The 27,528-nt window shown below is 39.7% G+C and overlaps 1 protein-coding gene across 17 annotated transcripts in view; it reads left to right on the top strand.

Annotated features, from left to right (window-relative positions):
• The first annotated feature begins 255 nt into the window (after positions 1-255).
• LARP1B (La ribonucleoprotein 1B) overlaps positions 256-27,528 on the top strand; it is a 135,141-nt gene continuing 107,868 nt past the window's right edge. For 7 of the 17 annotated variants that reach the window (XR_008556370.1, XM_028150483.2, XM_028150481.2 and 4 more), the window contains exons 1-8: positions 259-1,196; positions 9,804-9,862; positions 10,257-10,316; positions 12,052-12,226; positions 17,564-17,704; positions 21,169-21,312; positions 21,579-21,744; positions 27,063-27,207. Coding sequence is in view for 16 of the 17 variants with exons in the window: in XM_028150483.2 (XP_028006284.2) it covers positions 662-1,196; positions 9,804-9,862; positions 10,257-10,316; positions 12,052-12,226; positions 17,564-17,704; positions 21,169-21,312; positions 21,579-21,744; positions 27,063-27,207 (1,425 nt within the window). In the remaining variant the exon portion in view is untranslated. Of the gene's footprint in view, positions 1,197-9,803; positions 9,863-10,256; positions 10,317-12,051; positions 12,227-17,563; positions 17,705-21,168; positions 21,313-21,578; positions 21,745-27,062; positions 27,208-27,528 lie in introns of all 17 variants that reach the window. The other 10 variants (XM_054717748.1, XM_054717746.1, XM_054717747.1 and 7 more) reach the window with 7 other exon arrangements.

Raw genomic sequence — 27,528 nt, 5'->3', positions numbered from 1 at the left:
CCCCGCCCAGGCGCCCGCAGCCCGGGCGGCCCCAGCCCGGGAGCCGGGAATCGCCCAGTTCGCCCTCCCTCCCCCTCGGCGGGCCGCTGGGGCGGGACCGGCCCTCGGGGCGGGCACGTCAGTCAGCCTCCGCGGGCGGCGGCCAGGCGAGGGCCGAGGCCGGTGAGTAGCCACGTCACGCTCCTCCCAGAGGCCCCGCCCCCGCCGTCCCCCCTCGGACCGCCCCCTCACGCCCCGCGAGCAGTTACCGGCTGTTAGGGCGCGTGCCGCCAGCACTCCGCTAGAGGTCCTCCGGCCGGCGGCTCCTGCTGCTGCTGCTGCTCGCTCGCTGCCTGCGCCAGGTGACGGCTGGCGGCCGGCGGCTCGCGGCTGCGGCGCCCGGCGCGGGTTGGCTGGCTCGGGCGTGCGTCGCTGAGGCGGACGGAGCCAACGGGCGGTTAGCGCTCCGTTCGACGCGGGGAGGGGCGGCACCCCGGGCGCTGCACGGCCTCGGCCGACGCGGGCGGCGGTGGCGGCGGCGACGGCGGCCGGGTTCTCGGGCTCTGTGCCCCAGGCCGGAGCCAGTGGGTGCCCCGGCGGAGAGACGGGCAGCCGGACTCCCTGGCCCCGGCCTCCCTGGCCCCGGGCCTCCCGCGGCTGGGGCGGCTGGGGCAAGGGGACCATGTCTGCTCGCGCTCCGGTGCCTGCGGCTCACTCTCGGGAAGAGTCGCCCGCGGCGGCTGCTGAGAAGGAGTCGCTGTCGCCCGGGGTGAGCCGGCAGACCGAGCAGCTGCCCCCGCCCGAACAGGAGGGCAAGCCGGCGGCGAAGGAGGAGAGGGCCGCCGCCGCCACCGCCACCGCCACCGCCACCAGCGCGGGGGCGCGGGGAGAGCCGTCGCCGGCGCCGGTGCTGGGTCACAGCGTGCCCCAGGCGGCCGTGCCCGTGAGGCCTCTGGCGCTGCACCTGGCGCACAGGGCGCGCGTGCCAGGGGGCCCCTTCGGCGGAGAGCCGCCGCCGCCGCCGCCGCGGGACCCGCCGGCCGAGGACGCCCGGGAGGAGGAGGCGACGGCCGGCTCCGAAGAAAAGCCGCCGCCGCCGCCGCCGCCGCCGCCGCCGCCGCTGCCTAAGGAGAACCCTTGGACCAAAAAGCCGCCTCAGCACCTGTCCCCTGCCGGGTCGGAGCCGCCGCCGCCCCCACTGGAATCCCTGGAAGCAGGTCGGTGGCTCCTGTGGTGGGCACCTGGGGGTGTGTTTGGGGCTGCTGGCGTAGCGACCGAGGCGGGCGGGGGAGGGGCAAGGCCTCCTTTCGCTGTCAGTCGGAGGTATTCTGTTCCAAGGTGTCATTCACTCTGCCTCTTTACATAAATGGACATCTGGACGCGAGCGGCTGCGAGAGGTGGGACCTCGGCTTCTCCTTGGCCGATGCGAGAGCCCGCAGCCGCTGGGCGGGCGGGCGGGCGGGCGGGCGCGGCCTCGCTGGTTTTGCCCCCACGTGTGAAGGGACTTGGGAACGCTAAGTTTAGGTGGTGGCTCCTGCAGTTCACCCTCTAGGGAAGTTTCCGTGGGCGTTTTAAAACAAGGTGAAGCAAGGGGATTTATATGTGGAAGCGCGGCTGTGTTTTATTTTTATTATGAAATAATGCGTAAGCTGGAAATTTCAGTGTTTTCAAAACACTACGTAGTCGGATGCAGAACGAGGCCCTAGTTGCTACTAAAATGTCTTGTTATGATTGGGTGGAAAATAACTGAAGTAGGATAGTTGACACGAGAGTGGATCGCACAGTAGGGAAATGGTAGTCTTCTAACATGCATATCCCTCTTTAGAGGGAATTAGATTATGTCACTGCCCTTGAGTGCTGACCAGTGGCCTTGGGTACTTTATTTTGATTGTAGCAACTGCATTTTTGTTTAAAAGTTTAAATGGAAATAGTAAAAACCAAGACAAAAACCTTTGTAAATTAGGTTGTAAGTCAGCTGAAGTTTTATTTATTCAGTTGAACTTTTTAAAAAATTTCTTTATTGATTAAGGTATGACATATGTGTCCTCATACCTCCATTAGCAGTTGAACTTTTAACGCAAACATTACAGATCTTCACTTTTTCTTAAAATTAAAGGATAGCAGTAGGATAGGGAAATATGGGGCATGTTTATAGATCTGTGGAGATCAGTTGAAATAAAGGGTATGCTGTAAATGTAAGGTAATTATTGTAGACATGCATTATAGTATTGTAAATATAAAGCATTTCTTCAGAGGAACTGCAACAGTTAATTGATTTCTTTAGCTTTTGCAATGTAATGTTCATCGTTATTAATAATTTGTGACTTGGAGAAAAACTACTTAAAATTTTGTTTTAAATTTAATATTGCCATCATTCTCTATAGTTGCAAAGATCTATTTGTTTACTACTATTACTAACTGAAGAGAGCAAAAATTGTAAAGCAAAATGTCCATAAAGTTAGGAGAAAAAAGCCCTAGTGAATCTTAATGGTTATTTCATCTCCCTACTTACTAGACTTACAGTTATACATTATACTCAGTGAACTATCAAAAAACCCAAATTCTTTGTTGGCTATGCAATCAGTTTGACAGGTTTTGTAACCATTAAGGTAAGACTCAGGAGTTTTAATTGAAAATGGCCATGTGAAAAATATTTAAGAGTTTAGTATAATTAATTAACCTACAGGTGCTTTCATTGGGTACCTCAATCTTTGTTGGGGATTAAGAACAAGCTGGTGCTTATTGTATGGTGTGGTTCATGAGAATTTCAATTTTGCTGGTGTGTCTCTGTAAGCAACTCTTTATTTTCTTGGAATCCATTCTCTTCCCGTAGAAATTCTATTCTGCAAACTTGGAGTAGCTTCGTAATTTATCTCTCTAATCCTGTTTCTGCACTGTTCTACCACAATTTTTATTTGTAGTTGAAGAATACTTAGGAAATTTAAATAAGAGAATGGTGTAAAAATGCACTGTATGAAAGACAGGGTTTTAGTCCAGATATTGTTACTACCTAGCTAGACTTTTGGCAAGATTTCTGGGCCTTATAAATGAATGAAGTGGATATATTAATCTCTTCTAGTTTCTAATACCAGAATGCCATCTATATATAACTTCATAGTCTTGGCCTCCTATTTTCCTAAGCAGATTTGCAACTTCAAGAATAATAAAATAGCTGCAGAGGACCTTTAGTGTCCAGAGTAGGTGAAAACTAAGGAATGTTAAATTAACACAATCTATTAATATGCCTGTAGGATGTTAGTTATGCTGGGATAACAAACTTAAACCATGCCTATTCATGGCCAAACCTGGATTTACAGTCACTCTCTTAATGAAGTACAAGTATTCCATCCCAACATACTGCAAGAAATTTTATTACCAGAGATAGAAACATTATAGCAAATGTAGGGAAGTATTTCAGGATTGTTAATCATGAATTTTCTCTGATAGGAACTGCAGGTGAGACATTATTGTTCCTTCAGTTTTCCTAAGACACTTCTGTTTTGGGGATTGTTCTGTCCTGTATATTGCTGTTTCTGGTAATCCAGATAAGTCCCCCTTTTCAACCAAAGCCTGGGCCACCCAGAAGTCCTAAAATAGTGCCAGTGCAGTTTTGAATTCATTCAGGAAACCAAAAAGAATTATTCCTCAATCTCTCCTAACCTTGTTTAAAGTAGTTTTATTTATTTTGGAGACTTTATTAAAATCACAGTATGGGGTTATTAATCACTTACTTGTAGCCATGGTTATATTTTACATATTAAAATATCAGCTTTCTAGCGGGGAGGGGGTTGATGACAAATATGTGATACCTTAATAATAAAGTAATTAAAAAAATAATAAAATATCAGCTTTCTAGCCCTGGCCAGTGTGGCTTAATTGGTTGAGTGTCATCCCATGCACCATAAGGTCACTGGTTCGATTCCCAGTCAGGGCACATGCCCAGAGTTCCTGGCTTGATTCCCAGTGAGAGGGTATGCAGAAGGTAGGCATTTAGTGATTCTCCTCCCTGCTCCTATCTCCACCCCTTCAGGTCCACAACACCCTATATTGCCTGTGTCCATGGGCTACGCATATAAGTTCTTTGGTTTATTCTCATCCCCCCAACCACACATTGTACAAATTTATCTTATTTCTAAAAGTTTTACATTTTATGCAGATGTATCATAATATAACTTTTCCATATTAATGAATGTAGAGATTACTTAAATAGTTTTTTTTTACTGTATAAGCTGCAGTGACCATCTTATACAGCATCTTTATATCTTGTCTTAATTCCAAGTTAATTTCCCAGAAATAAAATTGCTTTATTAAAAGGTATATTTTCTTTTCTCTATATATAAAAGGCTAATATGCCAGGAGAGTTCCACTAGGAGACTGGGAGTTTGATCACTTGCTATGACATGCGCTGACCACGGTGGGGGTTGGGGGGGCGCCGAATGAAGGAAGGCCCCAGCTGGCATCGCCAGCCAGGCCTAGGGACCCTAACCATGCATGAATTTCGTGCACCAGGCCTCGAAATATATATATTTAAAATATATTTTTATTGATTTCAGAGAGGAAGGGAAAGGGAGAGAGAGAAACATCAGTGATGAGAGAGAATCATTGATTGGCTGCCTCCTGCATGACTAGGGATAGAGCCCACAATTCCAGTATGTGCCCTGACTGGGAATCGAACCGTTGACCTTCTGGTGCATAGGTCAGTGCTCAACCACTGAGCCACGCTGGCTGGGGAAAAGGTATATACTATATTTTAAATGACAGATTATCATTAAAAGATTATACTACTATGCACTCTTGCCAACAGCTTGAGAGAAATGTCCATTTCTGTATAGGCTGACCACCACTTGGCATTCCTTTTTAAAATATATATATATATATATATATATATATATATATATATATATTTATATTTATATTTATATTTATATTTATATTTATTATTATTTTTTTTAAATATATTTTATTGATTTTAGAGAGGAAGGGAGATAGAAACATCAATGATGAGAGAGAATCATTGATCGGCTGCCTCCTGCACGCCCCCTACTGGGGATTGAGCCTGAAACCCAGGCATGTGCCCTTGGCCAGAATAAAACCTGGGACCCTTCAGTCCGCAGGCCCATGATCTATCCACTGAGCCAAACCAACCAGGGCTTTAAAAAAAAAATTTTTTTTTTGATTTTTTACAGAGAGGAAGGGAGAGTGATAGAGAGCTAGAAACATCGAGAGAGAGAAACATCGATCAGCTGCCTCCTGCACCCCCCCCCACTGGGGATGTGCCCGCAACCAAGGCACATGCCCTTGACCGGCATTGAACCCGGGACCCTTCAGTCCACAGGCCAACACTCTTATCTACTGAACCAAACCAGCCAGGGTAACACTTGGCATTCTTTTTTTTTTTAGTCAGTATGATAGGTGAAAAAATGTTTTGTTGTTTTAGTGCATTTATTAATTAGTGCAATTGAGTACCATTTCATGTTTGACCATTTGTATTTCTTTTTGGATCACTCAGGTTCTTTTTGTTGTTGTTAATTCTCACTTGAGGATATTTTTCCATTGATCTTTAGAGAGTGGAAGAGAGAGGGAAAGACAGAGAAACATTAAAAAAAAAAGACAGAGAAACATTGATGAGAGAGAAACACATTGGTTGGTTGTGGAGGATCCTGCAACCAAGGTTCGTGCCCTTGACTGGAATTGAACCCGGGATCCTTTGGTCCGAACGCCAGTGCTCTATCCACTGAGCCAAACTGGCTAGGGCTTTTAAGCTCCTGATCATCCGTTCAACCATAAAAAGATTGGGTTGATGATGTGGTCTAAGTAAGCAACTCAAAGGACTTCCTGATGTTGAACTTGGAATTAGAGGAATGGTGTTCACCCAATTGGCATTTCACAAGTGCAGTTCTCTCCCCTCCACACTCCTCCCTTTTCTATCACTGGGAGCTTGCCCCTGTAAAGTTGACAGCATGAGGGAGAAGCTGTGGATAGCTAGCTTTTAAAGGGAAAAAGTGCTGGCTTTGAAAGTTCAATTCTTTTTCTAAACTTCTTAATTAGGAAATTGTTTCCAAGAGAGAAATTGGGACTTTGTAAGAGGAATGTTTTAGGAAAGTCTTCCTCTTGGAAAAGTAAGCTAACTCACAGGACCATTTAGTAACCAGTGTTAAGAAATCACTATCCTAGAATATCCAACCACATTGGCCAACACAGTTTATCACATCCTCAGTGATGAGATTAAATTATGGTAAGGAAAAATGCATATCAACATCCCAGTTACAATGTATACATAAAGATACTCCATTAATAAACTGTCAGCATTATAGATTCCACTGTTAAATGTAAAAATTTCCCCATTATAGAGGAATTAAAGTTGAAAGATTAAAGTTTAAACAAAAATCCAAAATTTTTGAATCCAAAAGAATTGACTGAAATAAAAATCTTTTTCTTTTGTTTTTAAAAGTGTGAAGAAATAAAGTTCAAGATTCTTCCTCCCCAACTTCTTTACTTTTAGCTAGAGGTTGTAATCAGTGTCTGGATAGAGTATGTGATAATGCTGAGTTTTAAATCAATAGAAAAATAAACTCTGTCACATTCAAATATTTTTTTCTCCAGTTTCTTTTTATTGATTTCAGAGAGTAAGGAAGAGAGAAAAGCATCAATGATGAGAGAATCATTGATCCGCTGCCTCCTGCACATCCCCTACTGGGGATCGAGTCCGCAACCCGGGCATGTGCCCTTGACCAGAATGGAACCTGGGACCATTCAGTCCACAGACCAATGCTCTATCCACTGACCCAAACTGGCTAGGGCTCTCCAGTTTCTTAATAACTTCATTGTGTCATTCAGTGTTGAAATTTAAAAGTTTACTTTTGTTTGCATGTGGCCAGAATAATTTTATCTTTAATTTCTGACCTTAATTTTGTGAGTTATGTCTAACTTGTTTGTAATAAAGCCATAAAAACTTGCTTGTGTGGCCTATTCCTTCTTACTTTTCATTATATCAAATAGTTTGTATGAGGGTGTATTTTGTAACTACCAGGTTAATTTACTTGACTTAGCACTATGTTGGGACATGTTTTTAATTTTCCTGTGGGAAATGTTCCCCAAATGTTCTATACCATATAACTTCATAAAACATAGTATTTATGAAACATGCTTCAGTGAAATTCTAGATAATATTCAGGCAAATATAATTTTTTATTTGTTTTTTTCCTACCCCCATTTTTTTGCCCTACTTGCCCATATTTTTTACTACTGTATCTAATTTTATTTTATTCTTAAGCATATTTACACATGTCTACACATATATGTGTGCCTAAAGTATAAAGAATAAAACAAATACTTGTGTATTCACTATTCTGCTTTATTTTTATTTTTTTAAAATATTTTTTTACTTATTTCATAGAGGAAGGGAGAAGGAGAGATAGAAACATCAAAGAGAGAGAATATCATTGATTGGCTGCCTCCTGCACATCCATCCCCCACTGGGGATGGAGCCAGTAACCCAGGCATGTGCCCTTGACTGGAATCGAACTTGGGACCCCTCAGTCCGAAGGCAAATGCTCTATCCACTGAGCCAAACCAGCTAGGGTACACTATTCTGCTTTAGAAATAGAATTACTACAGTATTCAAGATCCCTGAAAGCCCATTCCTGTTGACATCTTCAACTTTTGTCCTTCATCCCTCTTTGGTAAGTACAGATGGTCTTTGATTTATGATGATTGGCTTATATACTGATAATTGTAAGTCGAAAATACATTTAGTATGCTTTAAAGCAGGGGTCCTCAAACTACAGCCCAAGAGCCACATGCGGCCCGCCGAGGACATTTATACTTTATCCGGCCCGCCGGGTGTTTTTGGCCGCTGCCTGTCCTGCTTAGCAGCCAACTTAGCAGTGTGCATAGGAATTTGTTCATAGTTGTTTTTTTTAAACTATAGTCCGGCCCTCCAACGGTCGGAGGGACAGTGAACTGGCCCCCTGTTGAAAAAGTTTGAGGACTCCTGCTTTAAAGTATTGATTGTTTATACTCGTGATCGTGTGGGCTGACTTGGAGCTGCAGTTCTCTGTGGAGCATCACTAGAGTATTATACAGCATATTGCTAACCTGGGAAAACATCAAATTCAAAATTGGAAGTACAATTCTGCCTAATGTTTATCGCTTTTGCACCAAACTATTTTAAGTCAGGGACCATTTGTATCTTATTTAAATTTGCTTCTGGATTTTAATTCAAATACTTTTATGACTTGGTTATTGCCATAATTTTTTATGTTTTGCTGAAAAATTGTTTACTGTAGATGCAGATCCCAAGTTTAATCTTTTTAATGTTTACTATTTTGTGGGTCATGCTTAGGTAGATGACATTGCTCTTTGGGTATCTTGCTAGGCAGGGAAGCCAACTAAAAGACAGTGTAAAAAACTGCATTTGGAGACAGTATAATATATGTTATTGTCCACTTCTGTGCTCTTATTTAAGGTTAGGGACAAGTGGTGATTCCATCATATTTTTGTGCAAACTTTTAGGGAGACCTATTTGCTATGGCTTAATTTATTATAGTTGCCAAATTTGTGTGTTTTCAAGGACAAATAGTTTGAAAACTTCTGACTTATTTTCTGGATGTTCCTTGATGAGCATGTATTTTATAGAAAAATGTATCCCGTTGGGAATTGAGTTACTAAATTTACTGTATTGAAATATACTACATTTCTAATTTTTAATGTGTTTTGGTTGAGAAGAGATTAGTCTTATCAGTTTAAGTAAACTTTATATTTTGCACCTCTTGCTTTGAACACTGAAGACCAATTTGAACATACATTTGCTGAAATGTAGTTGATTTCTTGTTAGGAATTTGAGTCTCAGAACTTTGGATTTTATTGGGAATGATGATGACTACACTTACTTAAGTTGGTATTATAATAGTTACTTTGTTTTTTGTTGTTTTTTTCCCATTCAAAGCACTTCTGAGCATTTTATGAACTTCCCTCCAAAGGTTATGAAGCTACCAGGAAACAGGCCCCCACCTAATACCCTTAATCTTCTCAGCACTCCTGCTGAAGAATTTGGCCTTCACAATGACTGGCTGCTTTGGAAGCGTTTCCTTCCCCAGAACTTTGTAGTAGCCCAATCGCACCACATCAATGATAGGAGCAGCTCCAATCTTGGTTTTGGCAGCATTTACCCATGTCTGCTCACTAACCAATGTACACAGTTTATCAAGGTTGATGGTTGGGCAGAAGCTCTGGTTCCTCTTTAAGTGGTAATGCTTCATGCCAACTTTCCCAAAGTAACCTGGGTGATATTTGTCAAAGTTGACCCTGTGATGATGCAAGCCATCAGCATTACCCAGGGGCGTTCTGTGTCAGTGCAGCCATAGCTGTGGCTCACATGGCCTGGAAGTTTCTTGGTCTTCCTCAGTCTGGATGGCATGCTGGTGTCCAAGATACAAGAAGGTTACTTTATCAACACTAATAAAAGAGTAAGATGCAAATTGACCATACTGTCACAACACCCACCAGCCAATCTGGAGTGACTATGGAAATCAACCCAACAAAGATGGCGAGTTAATTTGCATACACAGGCACCGAGTGGCGGGGGGGGGGGGGAACACATGGCGATGACGCAGGTGTTCTGCACTGCCCCACCCGCTCCAGGCCTCTGGGCAGCATGGGAAGGCAGAAAGGTGGCTCCCATCGGAGCAAAGGTGGTGCCGGCAGCCAGGGTAAGGAAGGCCCATTCTTGCACGAATCTTCGTGAATCGGGCCTCTAGTTAAATATATTTAATGAAGTGATTGTAAAAACAATTCTATGTGTGTGTTGTTTTGTTTTGTTTTAGAGCTCAGTTCCCCAAAAATTATAAAAGCAGGAAAACTCAAGACAAAGAAATCCAACAAGGTAGGTCTTTACACAAAGAAGTTCTTCAGTACTCTATATTAATTTTGAAAATCATTGTTCTTAGATTATTGTGAATTTTTCTTCTAGTAGTGTTATTGATGGTAATTTGAAGTTAATATACTACAGAATTGTAGCTTTTACATAAACTCCCACATGCTTCTGTTAATCCTGTTTATATTAATTTAGTCAGTGTCATTAAATAGTGCTAGAGATCATAAGCCAAGGCCTTATTGTTTCAGTGTTCTGATGTTTGGAGAAACTTGGATTAATTTGGCAAATGCCTACATATAAATTGAATGTAGGTGATTTTTAAAATTGCTTTCACCTTTAGAAAATATTTTTTCTACTTAAAATTTCTAATTTGCAGACATAACACCTATTTATTACTTCTTAGGCTAGTGATTTCAGCGATATGGCGAATTGGCCAACACCAAGTGAATTAGTGAACACTGGAGTGAGTATTGTTTAAGGCTTTCTTTCCATATAGGGAAAAGATTCTCATTTCAACATGCAGAACTTATTTTACTTCAAATTTAGAGAATTACATTAATAAAGAGGTGTTGAAAACTCAGCAGTTACCCTTGTCATAGTTTTGCCCATTTTCATATAATGTATCTAAAGCCCATTCATTTTATGTTTCAGAATTTATACTACTTGTTTTTTCTGATTTATAATATTTCCAATGTGTTGCAGTACTAACTATATATATGTACATATATGATATATGTATGTCATTGATCAATAAGTGTTCAATGAATGGAATTTTAAAAAATATATATTTTTTATTGATTTCAGAGAGGAACGGAGAGGGAGATAGAAACATCAGTGATAAGAGAGAATCATTGATTGGCTGTCTCCTGCACACCCCACACTAGGGATCGAGCCCACATGTGCCCTGACTGGGAATTGAATCGTGACCTCCTGGTTAATAGGTCTACACTCAGCCACTGAGCTGCGCCAGCTGGGCTAGAATTTTAATTTTAACGATTAAAGAAGCTCCAAAAGATGTTTCTAAGATACTGTATCAAGTGGAGTTTTGTAGGATTAGCATGTGTGGTTATACATGTTTTCATTTTACACTGTGCACTTTGCTGTTTGTAATTTGTGTGGTGTATAATTGTAGGTAGTATATATTAGTTTAAACAGCTTAATTGGTACATGAATTACATATAATAAACTGCAAATATGTGTGTTGTATTTGTATCTGTAGTTCATTCTTATTGCTGAGTAGTAGTAGTATTGTATGGATGTAATGCTGTTTGTTCATTCACCTATTAGTGGACATTTGTGTTGATTGTACTTATTTTAATTGTACTTATTCCAAATAAAGTTGTTATATTAACATTTGTATGTCAAATTTTGCATGGGTATATGCATTCATTTCTCTTGGGTAGATACCTAGGAGTAGAATGGCTAGATTGTATGGTAGCTATTTGTTTAGCTTTTTCAGAAACTACTAAACTTTTTATTCCCACTGTCAGTATAATGAGAATTGTAGTTATTCCACACACCACTAATACTCATTGTTCATTTTTTTTAAGAATTATAAATTTATTAGATCATCTGGAAAACCAGGTGGGCTGAGCCCCAAAATGGCACCAGCTGCTCATTCTTAATTTTAGTCATTATAGTATGTGTGTAATGGTATCAAATTGTAGTTTCAATTTACATTTCTCTAACTAAAGATGTCAAGCACCTTTTCATATACATTTGCCATTCAGTGTATCTTTTTAAAGAAGTATCTGTTCAACTCAAGCTCATTTTTCAGAAATTGAGCTGTTTTCTCATTATTGCATTTTGAGAGCTCATTATACAGGGCTAGGCAAAGGCAGGTTTACAGTTGTGAGTACACGGAACAGTTGATTACTGTATTTATTAAATATTTTTTCCATATGAACAACTGTAAATCTACTTTTTCCAAACCCTGTATATTTCAGATAAAAGTTCTTTATCAGATACTTAGGAAATATTTTCTCCCAATCTATGGCTTGACTTTCTCTTAACAGTGAAAAGTAGTTTTTTTATATTTTAAAAGTAGTTTTTATATTTTAAAAGTAGTTTTTTTATATTTTAAAAATTAGCATTTGTTTTGCAATATTTAGTTTAGGCATATTACCACAGATTTTTGGATATGCTAGTGAAAATAAAATGTTCATGAAAATTATTTCATTCCGAAATACTTTTTGCAGTGTCAGAGTGTCATCAACCAAGGAAATAAGAAACTACAAAATAAAAAAGAAAAAGAAGATAAAGTTGAAAAGAGAAATAGCAGTGAGAGCAAAGAAACCCGGGAAACAAAACTAGATGGTCCTGGTGAAAATATCAGTGAGGATGAATCTCAGTCAAATAATCAGCGAAGGAAAGGTTTGTTTATCTGTAACTTCCATTTTATTGATATATGATTGTATTAGTTTAAGGTATAGAACACAATGATTTGATGTATGTATATAATGCAAAATGACTACCACAATGTTTAACATCCATCAATTCATAGTCAAAATATTTTTTCTTTTTTTTAAAATTTGTTTTGTTCTTAAAAAAAATTTTTTTTTTTTAAATCTTAGAGAGAAAGGAAGAGGGACAGAGATAGAAACATCAATGAGAGAAATATAGATCGGTTGTCTCCTGCAGGCTCCCTACTGGTAATCAAGACCACATCCTGGGCATGTGCCCTGACCAGGACTCAAACCAGCGACCTCTTGGTACATGGGTTGACACTCAACCACTGAGCGGGCACAATTTTTTTCTTGAGATGAGAATTTTTAAGCTCTATTCTCAGCAACTTTCCAATATATAATACAGTATTGTCAATTATCGTTGCTATGCTGTACATTGCACACTAGAACTTATATAGTAGTAAGTTTATAGCTTTTGATCATCTTCACTCAGTTCTCCCATCCACCAACTGTGTTCTCTTTCTTTGAGTTCAGTTTTTCTAGATTCCACATATAAGTGAAATCATTCAGTATTTGTCTTTGTCTCACTTATTTCATAGCATAATGCCCTCAAGGTATATCTGTGCTGTTGCAAATAATAGGATTTTCTTCTTACTATTCCATTCACTACATTCAACACATTTTTGTTATCCATTTGTCTGTCAGTGGACTGTTTTCCATGTCTTGGCTGTTGTAAAGTATGTGGGCCTGGTGAAAATGTCAGTGAGAATGAGGCTCAGTCAAGTAATTAGTGAAAGAGAGGTTAGTTTATCTATATGTTCATTTTAGTCTTACTTTCTGGAAGGAAGTTATAGTAATGAAGAATTGTATTTAATCAATTGCTTCCAGGTAGTCAGTCACCAATGAGTATTTTTGGATTTCTTCAGGATACTATCTGCAAATGGTAACTGATATGTTTTTGTAGCATTCATTTCTGAACTATTAAGCTTTCCTTTTTTTTATGTGAGAATGAAATGAAGTTGCACTTAATAGAGATGAGTATAGATACATGATTGGAAAGTTGTGTAAAGCTAGTGTATTGATTTCTGTGAGGAAGGGAGAGATAGAAACATCAATGATGAGAGAGTATCATTGATCAGCTGCTTCTTGCAGGACTGCCACAGGGGATTGGGCCTGCAACCTGGGCAAGTGCCCTGACCAGGAATAGAACCGTGACCTGGTTCATAGGTTGACTCTCAACTACAGAGCCACAATGACTGGGCCATAACTGTTTTTTTTAAAAAAATATTTTTATTGATTCAGAGAGTAAGGGAGAGGGAGAGATAGAAACATCAATGGTGAGAGAGAATCATTGATTGGCTGCCTCCTGCACACCTCACACTGGGGATTGAGCCCACAACCCAAGCATTGAACCGTGACCTCCTAGTTCATAGATCAATGCTCAACCAGTTAGCCATGCTGGCTGGGCTAACTATTGTTTTTTAAATCGGCATTGCAACTGATCCCTGTCTTTCAGGGAGTTCTGAGATAATGTTTTTCTGAGAAAAGTGAGAACAATTTTGGTCAAATTTTTTCCTCATACCATGCCCTCATACTTTGAAGAAAAAAAGATGCTGTCTTTATATCCTTTTCCATATTTTCAGAACTTTTCATGTGTCTAGGGGACACATGATTGAACTGCTTTGTAAAACCATATATATATCAGTGTTCTGAGCCTAGGTAAAAGTGTCTGCAGGGGCCTTTTGGTAGAAAAAAAATCTGTAAACTGTCAGAAGGTCATAACTGAGGCAAGGTGAACTTTGGAGATGATATCGGAGAGGTAGGCATAGTCAACATTATGCAGGATTAAAACTTGGGATTAACATTTTGAGTTCCATGGGAAGATGTTGAAGCATTTTAATTCATGGAGGGTAGTCACCAATGAACTTTAATAATGGAAGTAGCTATCTATCATGTAGTAAGTACTTTACTTGATCTTTATTTTAACGATTATCTAGTCCTTAGCTGCAGGGTAAGCATTAGGTTCACTTGGTACAATGAACCAAGGCTAATTGCTCAAAGGTGGTGCCAATAGGACAACCATGTGGTTATTAGAAAAAAATTTCCCCAGTTCTTAAAACTTTTTCATGCTTTTTAGACACAGGTAGTCTTTTCTTTTTGACTGTTACTTATAGACTAGAGGCCCGGTGCACGAAATTCGTGCACGGGGAGGGGGTGTAGGGGTAATGGTGTTCCTCAGCCCTGCTTGTGCCCTCTCACAGTCCGGGAGCCATCAGTCAGACATCCTTAGTGCTGCCACAGCGGAGGCGGGAGAGGCTGTGAGCCCAGCTCAGGGCTTCTGGCTGAGTGGCGCACCCCCTGTGGCAGCTCCTGCGTTGATCTTCCCCCTGGTGGTCATTGTGTGTCATAGCAGCCAGTCGTTCCACTGTTTGGTAATTTGCATATTAGACTTTTATTATCCTGCTCTAAGATTTGTTTTCCTTGTTTATTGCTTCAATTAAAACTATCAGCCAACACTAAAATCTGGGTGTTTATAGTTAGTGATTCATATACAGTAGGTCCTCAGGTTACATCCGAGATCCGTTCCTATGGCGCAATGTAATGTGATTTTCGCCATAAGTCGGAACCCACCTACATAAGCACCTACATCACTCATATGGAGCACATAACACAGCAGTAATGAAGTGAAACAGTAAAAAAAATTTAAAAGATAACAATTCCTGACCTTTACTTGTGGCAAATAACTAATAAAAAACATAAAGCACATATGTACAGACGTCGAAATGACAGAACTTTTTTTTTTACAAATAAATGGGAGATGGTGATGTAACCACGAAGCAAGGTACGTCGAGTCCGACATAACCCGAGGACTGCATGTACTCAAGCACACATTTTAAAAAAATGTTTTATTGATTTTAGAGAGAGTGATAGCAACATAAATTCTGAGAGAGAATCATTGATGAGTTGCCTCCTGCACAGCCCCTACTAGGGATGGAGCCCACAACTGGGACATGCACCCTTACTGGGAATCCAACAGTGGTTCATAGATTGACCCTCATCCATGGAGCCACACCAGCCAGGCACACATTTTTATCTTCAAACAAAAGGCTTGTTTATGCTCAAGAATCTCTTGATAGAATTTAGTCCTTAAAGAGTTTTTAGATTATTTCCTATTCTCTTTCACTCGTGTCTCCATATGTTGTAGGTTTTATAGGAAATCAGTACTGTAGTTGCACAATAATATTCCCTTTCCTTTAATTACCTTAATAGTGTTTCCATTAATTACCTTAATAGTGTTTCCATTGCTCATGAGTCTTTGTTTGGTCAAAAAAAAAAAATATTGGACAGAAGAGTGAAGATTTTGAAGTCTTAACTGTGGAATCCACGAATAGGCCATCTTGAGAATTACATTATGACAATTACATTATCTTTTCGTCAACAAGAGAAGTTAAATTTCTTAATTCTCTTAAGAAGTAAGGAAAATGAGCTGGTTTTGCTCAGTGGAATAGTGTCGGTTTAGGAACTGAAGAGTCCCGGTTTCGATTCTGGTCAAGGGCACATGCCTGGGTTGCCATCTTGATCCCCAGTGGGGTACGCAGGAGGCAGCTAATCGATGATTTCTCTCTCATTGATGTTTCTATCTTTCTGCCTTCCTCTCTGAAATCAGTAAAAATACATGTTAAAAATATAAGGAAAATGTGAGTAGTAGCTTTAACAAGATTTGTCAAATGCAGTTAGATACATGTTACACTTAAACTTAATTTTGAAAAACCTCTTTCATTAGTATTAATGCTGAATAAATCATCTATATTTTAGATAGTGACTTAAAACTAAAAGTTCTTCTGAATCACTATCCAAGCTTTCCAATGTGTACATTATAATGTCCTATCAGGTATACACCATTCTCAGGCCTAAGAATCAAGTATTAGATAGGAGTAGTGTGTACATGTACTATTTTTGAACACTTTATCCATTAGAATTAAACAGAAAAGTGAGCATTTCACTTAAAAGCAAAATAATTCCAATGATACTTCATCACTGAATTTTCAGTTGATTTTTAGAAATATTGTTTACAGGAAATAACTTTATTTAAAGAGCTGTGTGAGAAGAAAATTATTGGTATTGTAGAGATAATCCCTTTAAGAAAAAATTAAGTCTCATTTAATTAAAATACAGTCTTTTAATATTTTTATTTTTAATTCTATTTTTATTGATTTCAGAGAGGAAGGGAGAGAAACATCAATGATGAGAGAGAATCATTGATTGGCTGCCTCCTGCATGCCCCCTGTGAGTTCTCTTTTTTGCTCAAACCTTCCACCAGTACCCCATCCTCGATTCCGCACCCACCCACCAGGGCTGTCTCTATTTTGCTTGTTAGTTCAGATTGTTCATTAAATTCCACATGAGTGAAATCATATGGCACTTGTCTTTCTCTGACTGGCTTATTTCACTTACCTAGCATAATGTTCTTCAGGTCCATCATGCAAAGGGTAAAATTTCCTTTCTTTTTTACTGCAGAGTAGTATTCCATTGTGTAAATGTACCACAGGCTTTTTTATCCACTCATCTGATGGACAATTGGGCTGCTTCCAAATCTTGGCTAGCCTATATAATAAAAGGCTAAAATGCAAATAGACCTAACAGCTGAACGACCTGTTGCTATGACATGCACTTAACACCAGGGGGCAGGCGCTCAACGCAGGAGCTGCCCCCTGGTGGTCAATGTGCTCTCACGGGGAGCACCGCTCAGCCAGAAGCCCTGGGCCAGGCTCCTGGCTGATAAGCGCAGTGCTAAGGATGTCTGACTGATGGGTTAGGCCCGCCCCCCGTGGGGAGCGGGCCTAAGCTGTCAGTTGGACATCCCCAAGGGCTCCCGGAATGTGAGAGGGCGCAGGTCAGGCTAAGAGACACCCCCCCCTCAAGTGCATGTATATCGTGCACTGGGCCTCTAGTTGTAAATAATGATGTAATGAACACAGGGATACATATATTCTTTTGAATTAGTGTTTCGGGTTTCTCTGGATATATTCCCAGAAAAGGAATCTCTGGGTCATACGACAGTTTTAACTTAATTATGTGAGGTAACTCCATACTCCTTTCCACAGTGGCTGCACCAATCTGTATTCCCTTCAGTAGTGCACTAGGGTTCCCTTTCTCCACATCCTTGCCAACACTTTTTGTTCATTGACTCATTAATGATAGCCATTCTGACAGGTGTGAGGTGTTATTGCAAGGCACCTTTCAAAATTACAGTTTTATTAAAAATTGTGTTGTCATTAAATTATTTTATTTTGTTTTCTTCAAGCTAATAAGCACAAGTGGGTACCACTCCACTTAGATGATGTAAGACCAGATAGTCAAGAAAGACCAGGATCCCGGAACAGCTCAAGGTGTCAACCTGAAACAAACAAATCATCACAAAACAATAGGAGAAATGATACACGAAGTAAGTTACCCTTTTAGGAGAAAAATGACTGAGGAACTATGTCTTACTGATTACTATTAGTTTTTTGCTTATTATTTTAATTGCCATGAATAGTATAAACTATTTGAGAGTAAGTTGCAGGCATTGTTCCTCTTTTTTTATTTTTTAATACTCACCTAAGGATATTTTTTTCCATTGAATTTTCAGAGAGAGGGAGGGAGGAAGAGGAAAGAGGGAGAGGGAGGAAGAGAGAAACATTGATGTGAGAAGAGACACACTGATTGGTTGCCTCCTGCATATCGGGACATGGGTTGAAACTGCAACCTAGGTAAGTGCCCTTGTCTGGGAATCAAACCCGAGACCCCAGTCTGAGGGCCACCACTCTAACCACTGAGCCAAACCAGCCACAGCCAGCCATTGTTCCTCTTTAACCCTAAATACCTTCATAATATGTGTTGTAAAAACAGTAATAACAGTGTGAATATCCACAGGCAGTTTTCCTCCTTTCTTTGTCTAGGATCTAATCTAGATCACACATTGCTTTTAACTTTCTTTTATCTTTAGTGTCCATTAGTTTGGCATAGTTCTTTTGCTTTTGTCTTTCATAACATTGATTTTTTTTTTCTCTGAAGACTGCAGGACAGATATACCTCACTTTGCGTTTTCTGGTGTTTCTTTATGATCAGATTGGCTTATAATTTTGGGCAGCAATACTGCAAAAGTTAATGGATTTCTTCTCCGAGTATCGCAAGGAGCTGCACATGATCTTAGTTTATCTTGTTCCTGGTGATACTTTGAGCACTCAAGTTGATGTACTCCAGGCTTTAATATATTTTTATTGATTTCAGAAAGGAAAGGAGAGGGAGAGAGAGAGAAAAAGATCAATGATGAGAGAGAATCATTGATTGGCTGTGTCCTGCTTGCCCCCTACCGGAGCTGGGTCCCGCAACCCGGGCATATGCCCTGATCGGGAATTGGAACAGTGACCTCCTTGTTCTTAGGTTGATGCTCAACCACTGAGCAATGCCAGCCAGGCACCAACTTTTTTTTTTTTTAAAGGAAGTCAAAATTAATTCCTTCATATCTAAAATCTAGTTAATAATTTAAAAATCTAGTCAGTAGTTATATTTACTCAATTTTCCACAAAATATGACTTTAAATTTGTAGAAGCTATCAACATAAAAATTTTCCTTTTGTATCAGTTTCTCAAATATATCATTTTAATGTTTTATTATAAAAGTAATATATTCATAATTAAAATTTTAAATTAAACTTTGGGTATATAAGAAAATATAGGATTGTGCTAAAGTAGGTTTACATTCATGAATATGCAAAAACAGTTTATTCTTGTACTATATATTTCTCCATACTAACAAGTATACCTACTTTTGCCCACCTCTATATATAAGGTTATGAAGACTAATATTAAAAATGCATGTTAGTATTACCTTCTCTGTGTGCCCTCTGCAGTTTTCATCTACTTGCCTCCCTTCTGAGAAAAAAGCCTCAAGTTATATATTTTTTTAATGTTTTTGAAATTGACATCCAGTATGACTCCATTTACATATAATTTGGCACTAATCTTTTTACCTAGTGTAATTTTTTAAGGTGCATTTACATAGTCTTTGACACTGATTTTTTTTAACTTCAGAGAGAGAAGGAAACTATGACTCTGAGAATGAAACATCGATTGGTTGCCTCCCACGCAGTCCCTGGGGTACCAGGAATCGGGACTACACTCTAAGCAACTGAGTCACACAGGCCAGGGCTTTACTTAATTTTTTTACATTTATACATATTGGTTGTATTGTTGTGATTCATTCTTTTTTTTTTATTCCCACCTGCTAAAGGGTATTTCACTATTTGATAAATTCTGTTTTGTTGGTGGACATTTTGAATTGTTATCCATTTTTTGATATTAAAGTGCTGTCATGAACATTTTTATGCATGTTTTCCAGTAAATGTATATAGGAGGTTCTCTAGGGTAATTTCTTTAGACTGCAACCCATAAGATGCATAATAAAATTGATGTATTGGGTCATGATCAAATATGTAAAAAAAATTGACAGACTGGGGGACATTACATTGTAAATTTATTATGACAATTGTGTTGAAATTACAAAAATGTTTCGCTTGTATACTACGGTATATCATAAAATAGACTTACTATGGCTCTTGCCAGGTTGCTCAGTTGCTTGGAGCATCATTCCATACACCAAAAAGGTTGCGGGTTTGATTCCCAGTTATGGCATATAAATCACAGGTTCATTTTCCAGTCAGGGCACACATGGGAGTCAACCAATGGATGTTTCTTTTTCTCTAGCCCTTCCTGCCTTTCTCTCTCTATATATATCCTCTCTCTCAAATAATATCCTTAGGTAAGAATGAAAAAAAAATAGGCTTACTATGGTTTAGGCAGAAATATTTAGAGAATATTATTGGAAGAATTGGCAGAGTCTAGGCCAGTGATTCTCAGTGGGAGTGATTTTTATTTTCCTCCCAAGGGGACATTTGATATTGTCTGAAAATAACAGTGGTTTTCATAGCTGGCGGTGGTGAGTGTTGGGAGGTGAGTGTGTGTTACTGGCATGTAGGTGGAGACCATGGATGATGCTAAACATCATACCATACTGTAGGACAGCTCCCCACACTACAGAGTTATCTGGCTCAAAATGTCTATATTGCCAAGGTTGGAAACCCTGACCTATAGTATATATATGCCTTATTAATTCCAATATTTTAAAGTGGATGTATCTTTTTTTTCTCTCACTAGTAGTATACTGATATTCTGTCTTTACTATCTTGGTTCACAATTGATTTTGGCAGGACCTTGAAATGTTTGTCTGAGTGGAGCAGATGAAATGCTCTTTCACTGTCTTCATTTGCATCTCTCACAGCCAATGAGGCTGAGAACCATTTTCTTTTTTTATTATTTTTATTTCTTAGTTTGCCCTACCTGTCTTTTAGCCAGTTTCCTGTGAGTTCCAGTGTGTGCACGTTTGTGTATAAGAACTTTGTATGACTTCTGTATATAATTTGTGTATTGTATTGCAGATACCTTCTCCCAGTATGTTTTGTGGTTTTATTTCTTTTTTCTTTAAAAGAAACACCTTTAGGGGGGTGGGAGTGGCCGGGGAGAGGTCAATGGGGGAAAAAGAAGACATATGTAATACTTGAAACAATAAAGAATTTAAATTAAAAAAATAAATAAATAAAACATCTTTTAGATAGAAACACCCTTTTCTTAAACATTTTGTGAAAATAAGTATTTTTTTAGTATGTTATTTTTACTTACTAGAATTTCTTTTTTATATGTCAGTACTTTTATGAGCTCCCTTTATGCCAGAGACATTTTGACAAATTTCTACGGGATCTTTTAAGTTTGTATCTATCTGAAGAGAAGTGGTTACCAGGTTTTCATAAAGATAATCATGTTATTCATATCTGTAAATTGGAATGTATAAAAATACTTTTATTTCAAAAAGGTTGGAGACGTGAAAGAGAAAAGAGAGATGATCAAGATGAAGTTTCCAGTGTGAGAAGTGAAGGTGGTAATATCCGAGGTTCCTCAAGAGGCCGAGGAAGAGGCCGAGGACGGGGAAGAGGACGAGGCAGAGGAAATTCTCGATGTATGACATGATTTTGTGTGTGTTTTTAATTAGATAAACTTTGAAAAAGGGGTGTAAGCCTTCAGCCTTAGTTTTCCTTACTATCTCATATGTAACTATTTACTTGTCTGATAATACAAATGATTTTATTTTTTATCCCTTGAAATACTGTACTTTGAATTTTTCTTTATAGTAACTACTTTTTCTGTTTTTTTTTTTTTTTTTTTACTTTTTCTGTTTTTTAAAAAAGTTTGTGACCACCTTTCTTTTTCTTTATTCACATCAAGTGAACTTTGATTATTCATATGCTTATCGAGAACATGGTGAAAGGACTGATCAACCATTTCAAACAGAACTTAATACCAGTATGATGTATTACTATGATGATGGTACAGGTGTACAGGTATATCCTGTGGAAGAAGCATTGCTCAAAGAGTATATTAAGCGCCAAATGTAAGTTGATAAGCTGTAAGTAGATGTAATGATAAAGTTTGTTGCAATATCAAAATTTAACATCATTGATAGCATTTTGTATTATATTGTGTTGTTTTTTAAAAATAGGTTTTTATTGATTTTAGGGAAGTGGGGGTAAACATCGATGTGAAAAACATCCATTGGCTGCCTCTTTTACACTCTGTATTGGGAATTGAACAGGCAACCGGGTATGTGCCCTGACTAGGAATTAAACTGGCAACCTTTTGGTACATGGGACGATACCCAACCTACTGAGCTATACCAGTCAGGGCTATATTGTCTTTTCTTTTTTAGGATATGTTGTTAAAATAAGTATTTTAAAAAATTTATATTTGGTTCTTATTATTTATGACTATTGCTTTGTCTACTGTTTAGGTATTTGCTTAAAGGGTATTACTTATAATGTCATGGAATAATTAAATATAATAGAAATTAAGTATAATAGAAAACTGTATTCTAAATGAGCAAGAAATTTGGATTACTTACAAATTTTGCAAATGAATATTAATGACAAAAATAGTGATTTTTATCTTTATTTTTTTCAACTGCATTTTATTTATTTTATTTTTTTAAATAAATCTTTATTGTTCAGATTATTACAATTGTTTCTCCTTCCCCCCCTCATATCTCCCCACCACCCAGTTCCCAATCCCCCTCTGCCCTTACCTCCCCACCATTGTCCTTATCCATAGGTGTATGATTTTTGTCCAGTCTCTTCCCGTACCCCCCACACAGACACCCCTTTCCCCCTGAGAATTATCAATCCACTCCCATTTTATGCCTCTGATTCTATTATGTTCACCAGTTTATTCTGTTCCTCAGATTTTTAATTCAGTTGATTTTTAGGATCACTTGTTGATAGATATGTATTTGTTGTTCATAATTTTTATCTTTACCTTTTTCTTCTTTTTCCTCTTTTTAAAGAAGACCTTTCAGCATTTCATATAATACTGGTTTGGTGGTGATGAACTCCTTTACCTTTTTCTTATCTGTGAAGCTCTTTAGCTGACCTTCAATTCTGAATGATAACTTTGCTGGGTAGAGTAGTCTTGGTTGTAGGTTCTTGCTATTCATCACTTTGAATATTTCTTGGCACTCCCGTCTGGCCTGCATAGTTTCTGTTGAGAAATCAGCTGACAGTCGTATGGGTGCTCCCTTGTACGTAACTAACTGTTTTTCTCTTGCTGCTTTCAAGATTCTCGCTTTGTCTTTTGCCCTTGGCATTTTAATTATGATGTGTCTTGGTGTGGTCCTCTTTGGATTCTTCTTGTTTTGGGTTCTGTGCGCTTCCTGAACTTGTAAGTCTATTTCTTTCACCAGGTGGGGGAAGTTTTCTGTCATTATTTCTTCAAATAGGTTTTCAGTATCTTGCTCTCTCTCTTCTTCTGGCACCCCAAAAATTCGGATATTGGTACGCTTAAAGCCATCCTAGAGGCTTCTTACGCTATCCTCACACTTAGATTCTTCTTTCTTTCCGCCTCTCTGGTTGGGTGTTTTTTTCTTCCTCATATTCCAGATCTTTGGTTTGACTCTTCAGATACGGTTGTCTACAGTTGAGTGTCTGTATATTCTTTATTTCAGACAGTGTATGCATAATTTCTGACAGGTCCTTTTCCATTTTTTTGGTATTCTCAAGTTTCTCAGTGGTTTTTAGAAGATTCTTGAGTAACCTCATAAATGTGGTTCTGAACACTCTGTCGTCCATTAGTTTGCTTTCTTCCATCTCTCCTACTCGTGACATACTTCGGTGTCTCTGCATTTTGGCTGCCTCCCTGTGTTGATGGAGTGGCTTTGTGTGGTCAGTGACCTATAGGGGTCGGTAGCTCAGCTTCCCCAATCACTCTAGGTGGTCGCTCTTGGTACACCCCTTTGTGGGCTGAGTGGAAAGTCTTGGTGTAGTTAAAAGCCTTGATTGCTGTTGGTACACTGGGAGGAATTGATCTCCAGGGCAATTGGCTGTGAGGACCTGCTGTGTCTATAACGGAAGAATTGCTGTGCTAGAGACACAGTAGGGCTTTGGTGCTCACTGAGTCTGCCTCTTGAATGTGTCCCTTATGAGAGTGGTTGAAATCTGGTGTCGTGCACACTGACCACTAGATATCCTAGTGTCTGGATCTCCAATGGGGTGCAGGTCTGAGGCCTCCCAGCAGGAGCTACAGCAAGAGCTGCAGTTTTCTCCTCGTTGGGTGGTTTTGGAGCAGTGTGACTGGAGCTGCAGTTAATTTGGTTTGAGCTGCTACAGAACAGGCCATCCTATATAATAATAGACAAATATGCAAATTGACCAAACCTCCGACACACCCACAAGCCACACCCACCACCCAATCAGAGCGAGTATGCAAATTAATCCAAACCAAGATGGCTACAGCCACAGAGAGCAAGGTTTCCTAGGTAACAGAGGAAGCCAAGCTTTCCGCCTGCCCTTGCCAGGCCTAAGCCTCCACTCAAGCTACAAAGTTTCAATTATAGAAGGTCAACAAATTCAAACAAATGGCAGCAGAATGGAGCTTGAGAGAGCAGGCCAGGGTTGCCGCCGGCAACAGGGGAAGCAAAGCTTTCTACACACCCTGGCTGGGCCCAACCGCTTAAGGCAACAAAGTTTCAATTATAACCCCAACACAAATGGCTACCGGCTTCAGACGGAGCCCCAGGCTTGGCTCTGCTCCAGGCTACAAAGTTTCAATTGTAGAAGGAAAATAAATTCCAGATACCAGGGCCTCCGCTTGCGTTGCCAGGGGGCATGGCCCGCCTGCAAACCACCACAGGCCCCTTGCTCAGGCCACCCCATACCCCAAGGGAACCCCCACCTGATCCGGGACGCCCTTCAGGGCAAACCAGCTGCCCCCCCACCCCTGTACCAGGCCTCTATCCTATCTAATAAAAGAGTAATGTGCAGATTGATCATCACTGCAACACACAATATAGCTGCCCCCATGTGGTCAAAGATCCTGCCCCCATGTGGACACAAGATGGCCACCACAAGATGGCTAGCAGGAGAGGGCAGTTGGAAGGCACCTGGAGGGCATTTGAGAGGGTACCAGGCCTGCAGGGGAGGGCAGTTAGGGGTGACCAGGCCGCAGGGGAGGGCAGTTAGGGGTGACCAGGCTGCAGGGGAGGGCAGTTAGGGGCAATCAGCCCAGCAGGGAAGCAGTTAGATGTCGATCAGGCTGGCAGGGGAGTGGTTAGGGGGTGATCAGGCTGGCAGGCAGAAGCAGTTAAGGGCAATCAGGCAGGCAGGCGAGTGGTTGGGAGCCAGCAGTCCTGGATTGTGAGAGGGCAGTCGGACATCCCTCAAGGGGTCTCAGATTGGAGAGGGTGCAGGCTGGGCTGAGGGACACACACAAATCCTGTGCACGAATTTTGTTCACCGGGCCTCTAGTAAGACTATAAAGAAACAACTTGTATAGTTACATTTCTAAAATAAGATATTTTTTCCTCCAGTGAAAAGTAGGTCAAAGCCAGTTTTCATTTATAGGTGATTTTTTAATTCAAAGTTAGAATTTGACTTAAATACTGCAAGGGTATCTTAGTCACCCAACCTTACACCCAAATGTATGAGAGCAAAGTTTCTAATTTGGGAACAGTACAGAATTATTAAGCTGCCGACCATATCATTATTGATATCATGTATTTCTTTTGAATTCTACATTTTCCTCCATTTATTCTCTTGTTCTGTCTCTTTACAATTCTATTCTTATTTTTCTATACGGAGGCAGTAATTTAAACGTGTTTCTCAAGTGCCATGTTAAATGTATTCAGATTTGTGTTCATATTGATTATACAGTTTGTTCACTCACATTTCTCTCTATAGTTTCCTAGGAAAGATTAAGGTGTTTAAGCCCTTAAACACTCTGCCCTCCAACATACCTCCTGATTGTCATAGGAATTCTTTGTTTTGTTATTTGCTGTTAAATCTTAATGTCATTTATAGTATTTATCTCCCCATCAAAGAAAGGGGGAGATCTTGCATTGTTTAGATATATAATTGTGTGTGTGCCTGTGCCCATATATGTACTAAGTTTTTTACTAATCAATGTACTTGATTTCTAGGGTTCAGAGATATTAAAACAATGTCAGTACCCTGTCAGTTTAGAAAACAGAACAAACTGTAATGTGCTCTGAAAGTTGACAAAGAATACTTCCCATATACCATATACCATTCTTCTCAGTGATGGGAAGAAGTTGGAAGGCAGTCTGTTGACATGTGTATAGCTTTTGTTATTTGGTGCTTAAAGCAAAGAAAAATAGCTTTGTAATGAAAAATTTCATCTAAGTGACTCATTTTAAAAATCAATTATTGAACTTTTAAAGTAAAATGCTGGTTAAACTTGTTTACACTTAAGGTAAAGGTGATCTAAGTGTGAAGAATTAGTTTTAGTTTACTAGTAATTTTAGAATTACTGTTAGTTTTTTGGAAGATAACTAGTATTCTAAATTTTTTTCTCCTCATTATTAACTCTGTAAGATTCTGTGTTTTTTGTTTTTCAATTACATGCAATATTAGTTTCAGGTGTACATTATAGTGGTTAAATAGTCATATACTTTACCTAGTGTTCCCCTGACATGTCCCATACCCAACTGGCACAATACTCAATTATTACAATACTAGTAGCCCTGCGCACGAATCCGTGCACCAGTAGCTCTCTGCGGGGCCTGGCCGCTCCACACCTGCTGCCCAGAGGCTCTCTGTGGCCCAGAGGCCCATCCGTGGCCAGGCGTGGAACGCTTGCCTCATCACCGCAGCGAAGAAGCAAGCATTCCGCCAGGCTGCTCACGCTGCCCGCTCTCAGTGGCCACCCCCCCGGGACTGGGGAACTCCAGCGGGGCTGAGAGGACTGGGCGCCGCCATCTAGTGGCTATGGGCGTTGCCATCTTTGTGACTAAGTGATGGTTAATTTGCATATTACCCTTTTATTAGATAGGATTATTCACTATATTCCCTATGCTGTACTTTTATATCCCCATGACTTCCAGTTTTGTAACTACCAATTTGTACTACTCAATCCTTTCACCTCTTTTGCCAATTCCCTAAACCACCTTCCCCTCTGGCAACCATCAGTCTATTCTCTGTACCTATGAGTCTGTTTCTGTTTTGTTTGTTCGTTTATGTTGTTCTTTAGATTCCACATATAAGTACTATCATTTCATGTATTTGCTCTGTGTTGTATTAAATCTGTATAATGCTATTAGTAAATTAAAATAGGTTTTTAGAAGCTGATATTATTAGCAATAGATATTTTTATTTGCTATTGAACAAATGGATGAAATTGATACTTACTTTCTGTTTCTCTTTTTAGTGAATATTACTTCAGTATAGAAAATTTGGAACGGGACTTCTTTCTTAGGAGAAAAATGGATGAGCAAGGTTTCTTGCCTATTTCCCTGATTGCTGGTTTCCACCGTGTTCAGGCTCTCACTACAAACCTTAATCTCATTTTAGAGGTAATTATACATTTGCAAAACAGATAGAACAGTCTGCACTTTTTGTTTATATTGCAAACCTAAAACTGCTCTAAAAAATAAATTCTATCATAATTTTTAAGAGAATAAACCCCCAAAACAATCAGTAGTTGCCTAAGGCTTTGGATGAATCTCATGGCTTTTTTCCAGTTTTATCAAGCTCAAATAAATTTCTAACCTTGGAAACCACTGAAAGAATTACTAATGATTTTTCCTCCTGTATTTAAACTGATCCTTCAAACTTGAACCTTATTGGCTTTTTTTGGCCCTAGTCATCTTCCAGTTTTAGTGTGTATTCCCATT

The sequence above is a fragment of the Eptesicus fuscus genome, chromosome 6, assembly GCF_027574615.1.
Source record: "Eptesicus fuscus isolate TK198812 chromosome 6, DD_ASM_mEF_20220401, whole genome shotgun sequence".
Taxonomy (NCBI): Eukaryota; Metazoa; Chordata; class Mammalia; order Chiroptera; family Vespertilionidae; genus Eptesicus; species Eptesicus fuscus.
This window is presented reverse-complemented; position numbering and strand designations above follow the sequence as displayed.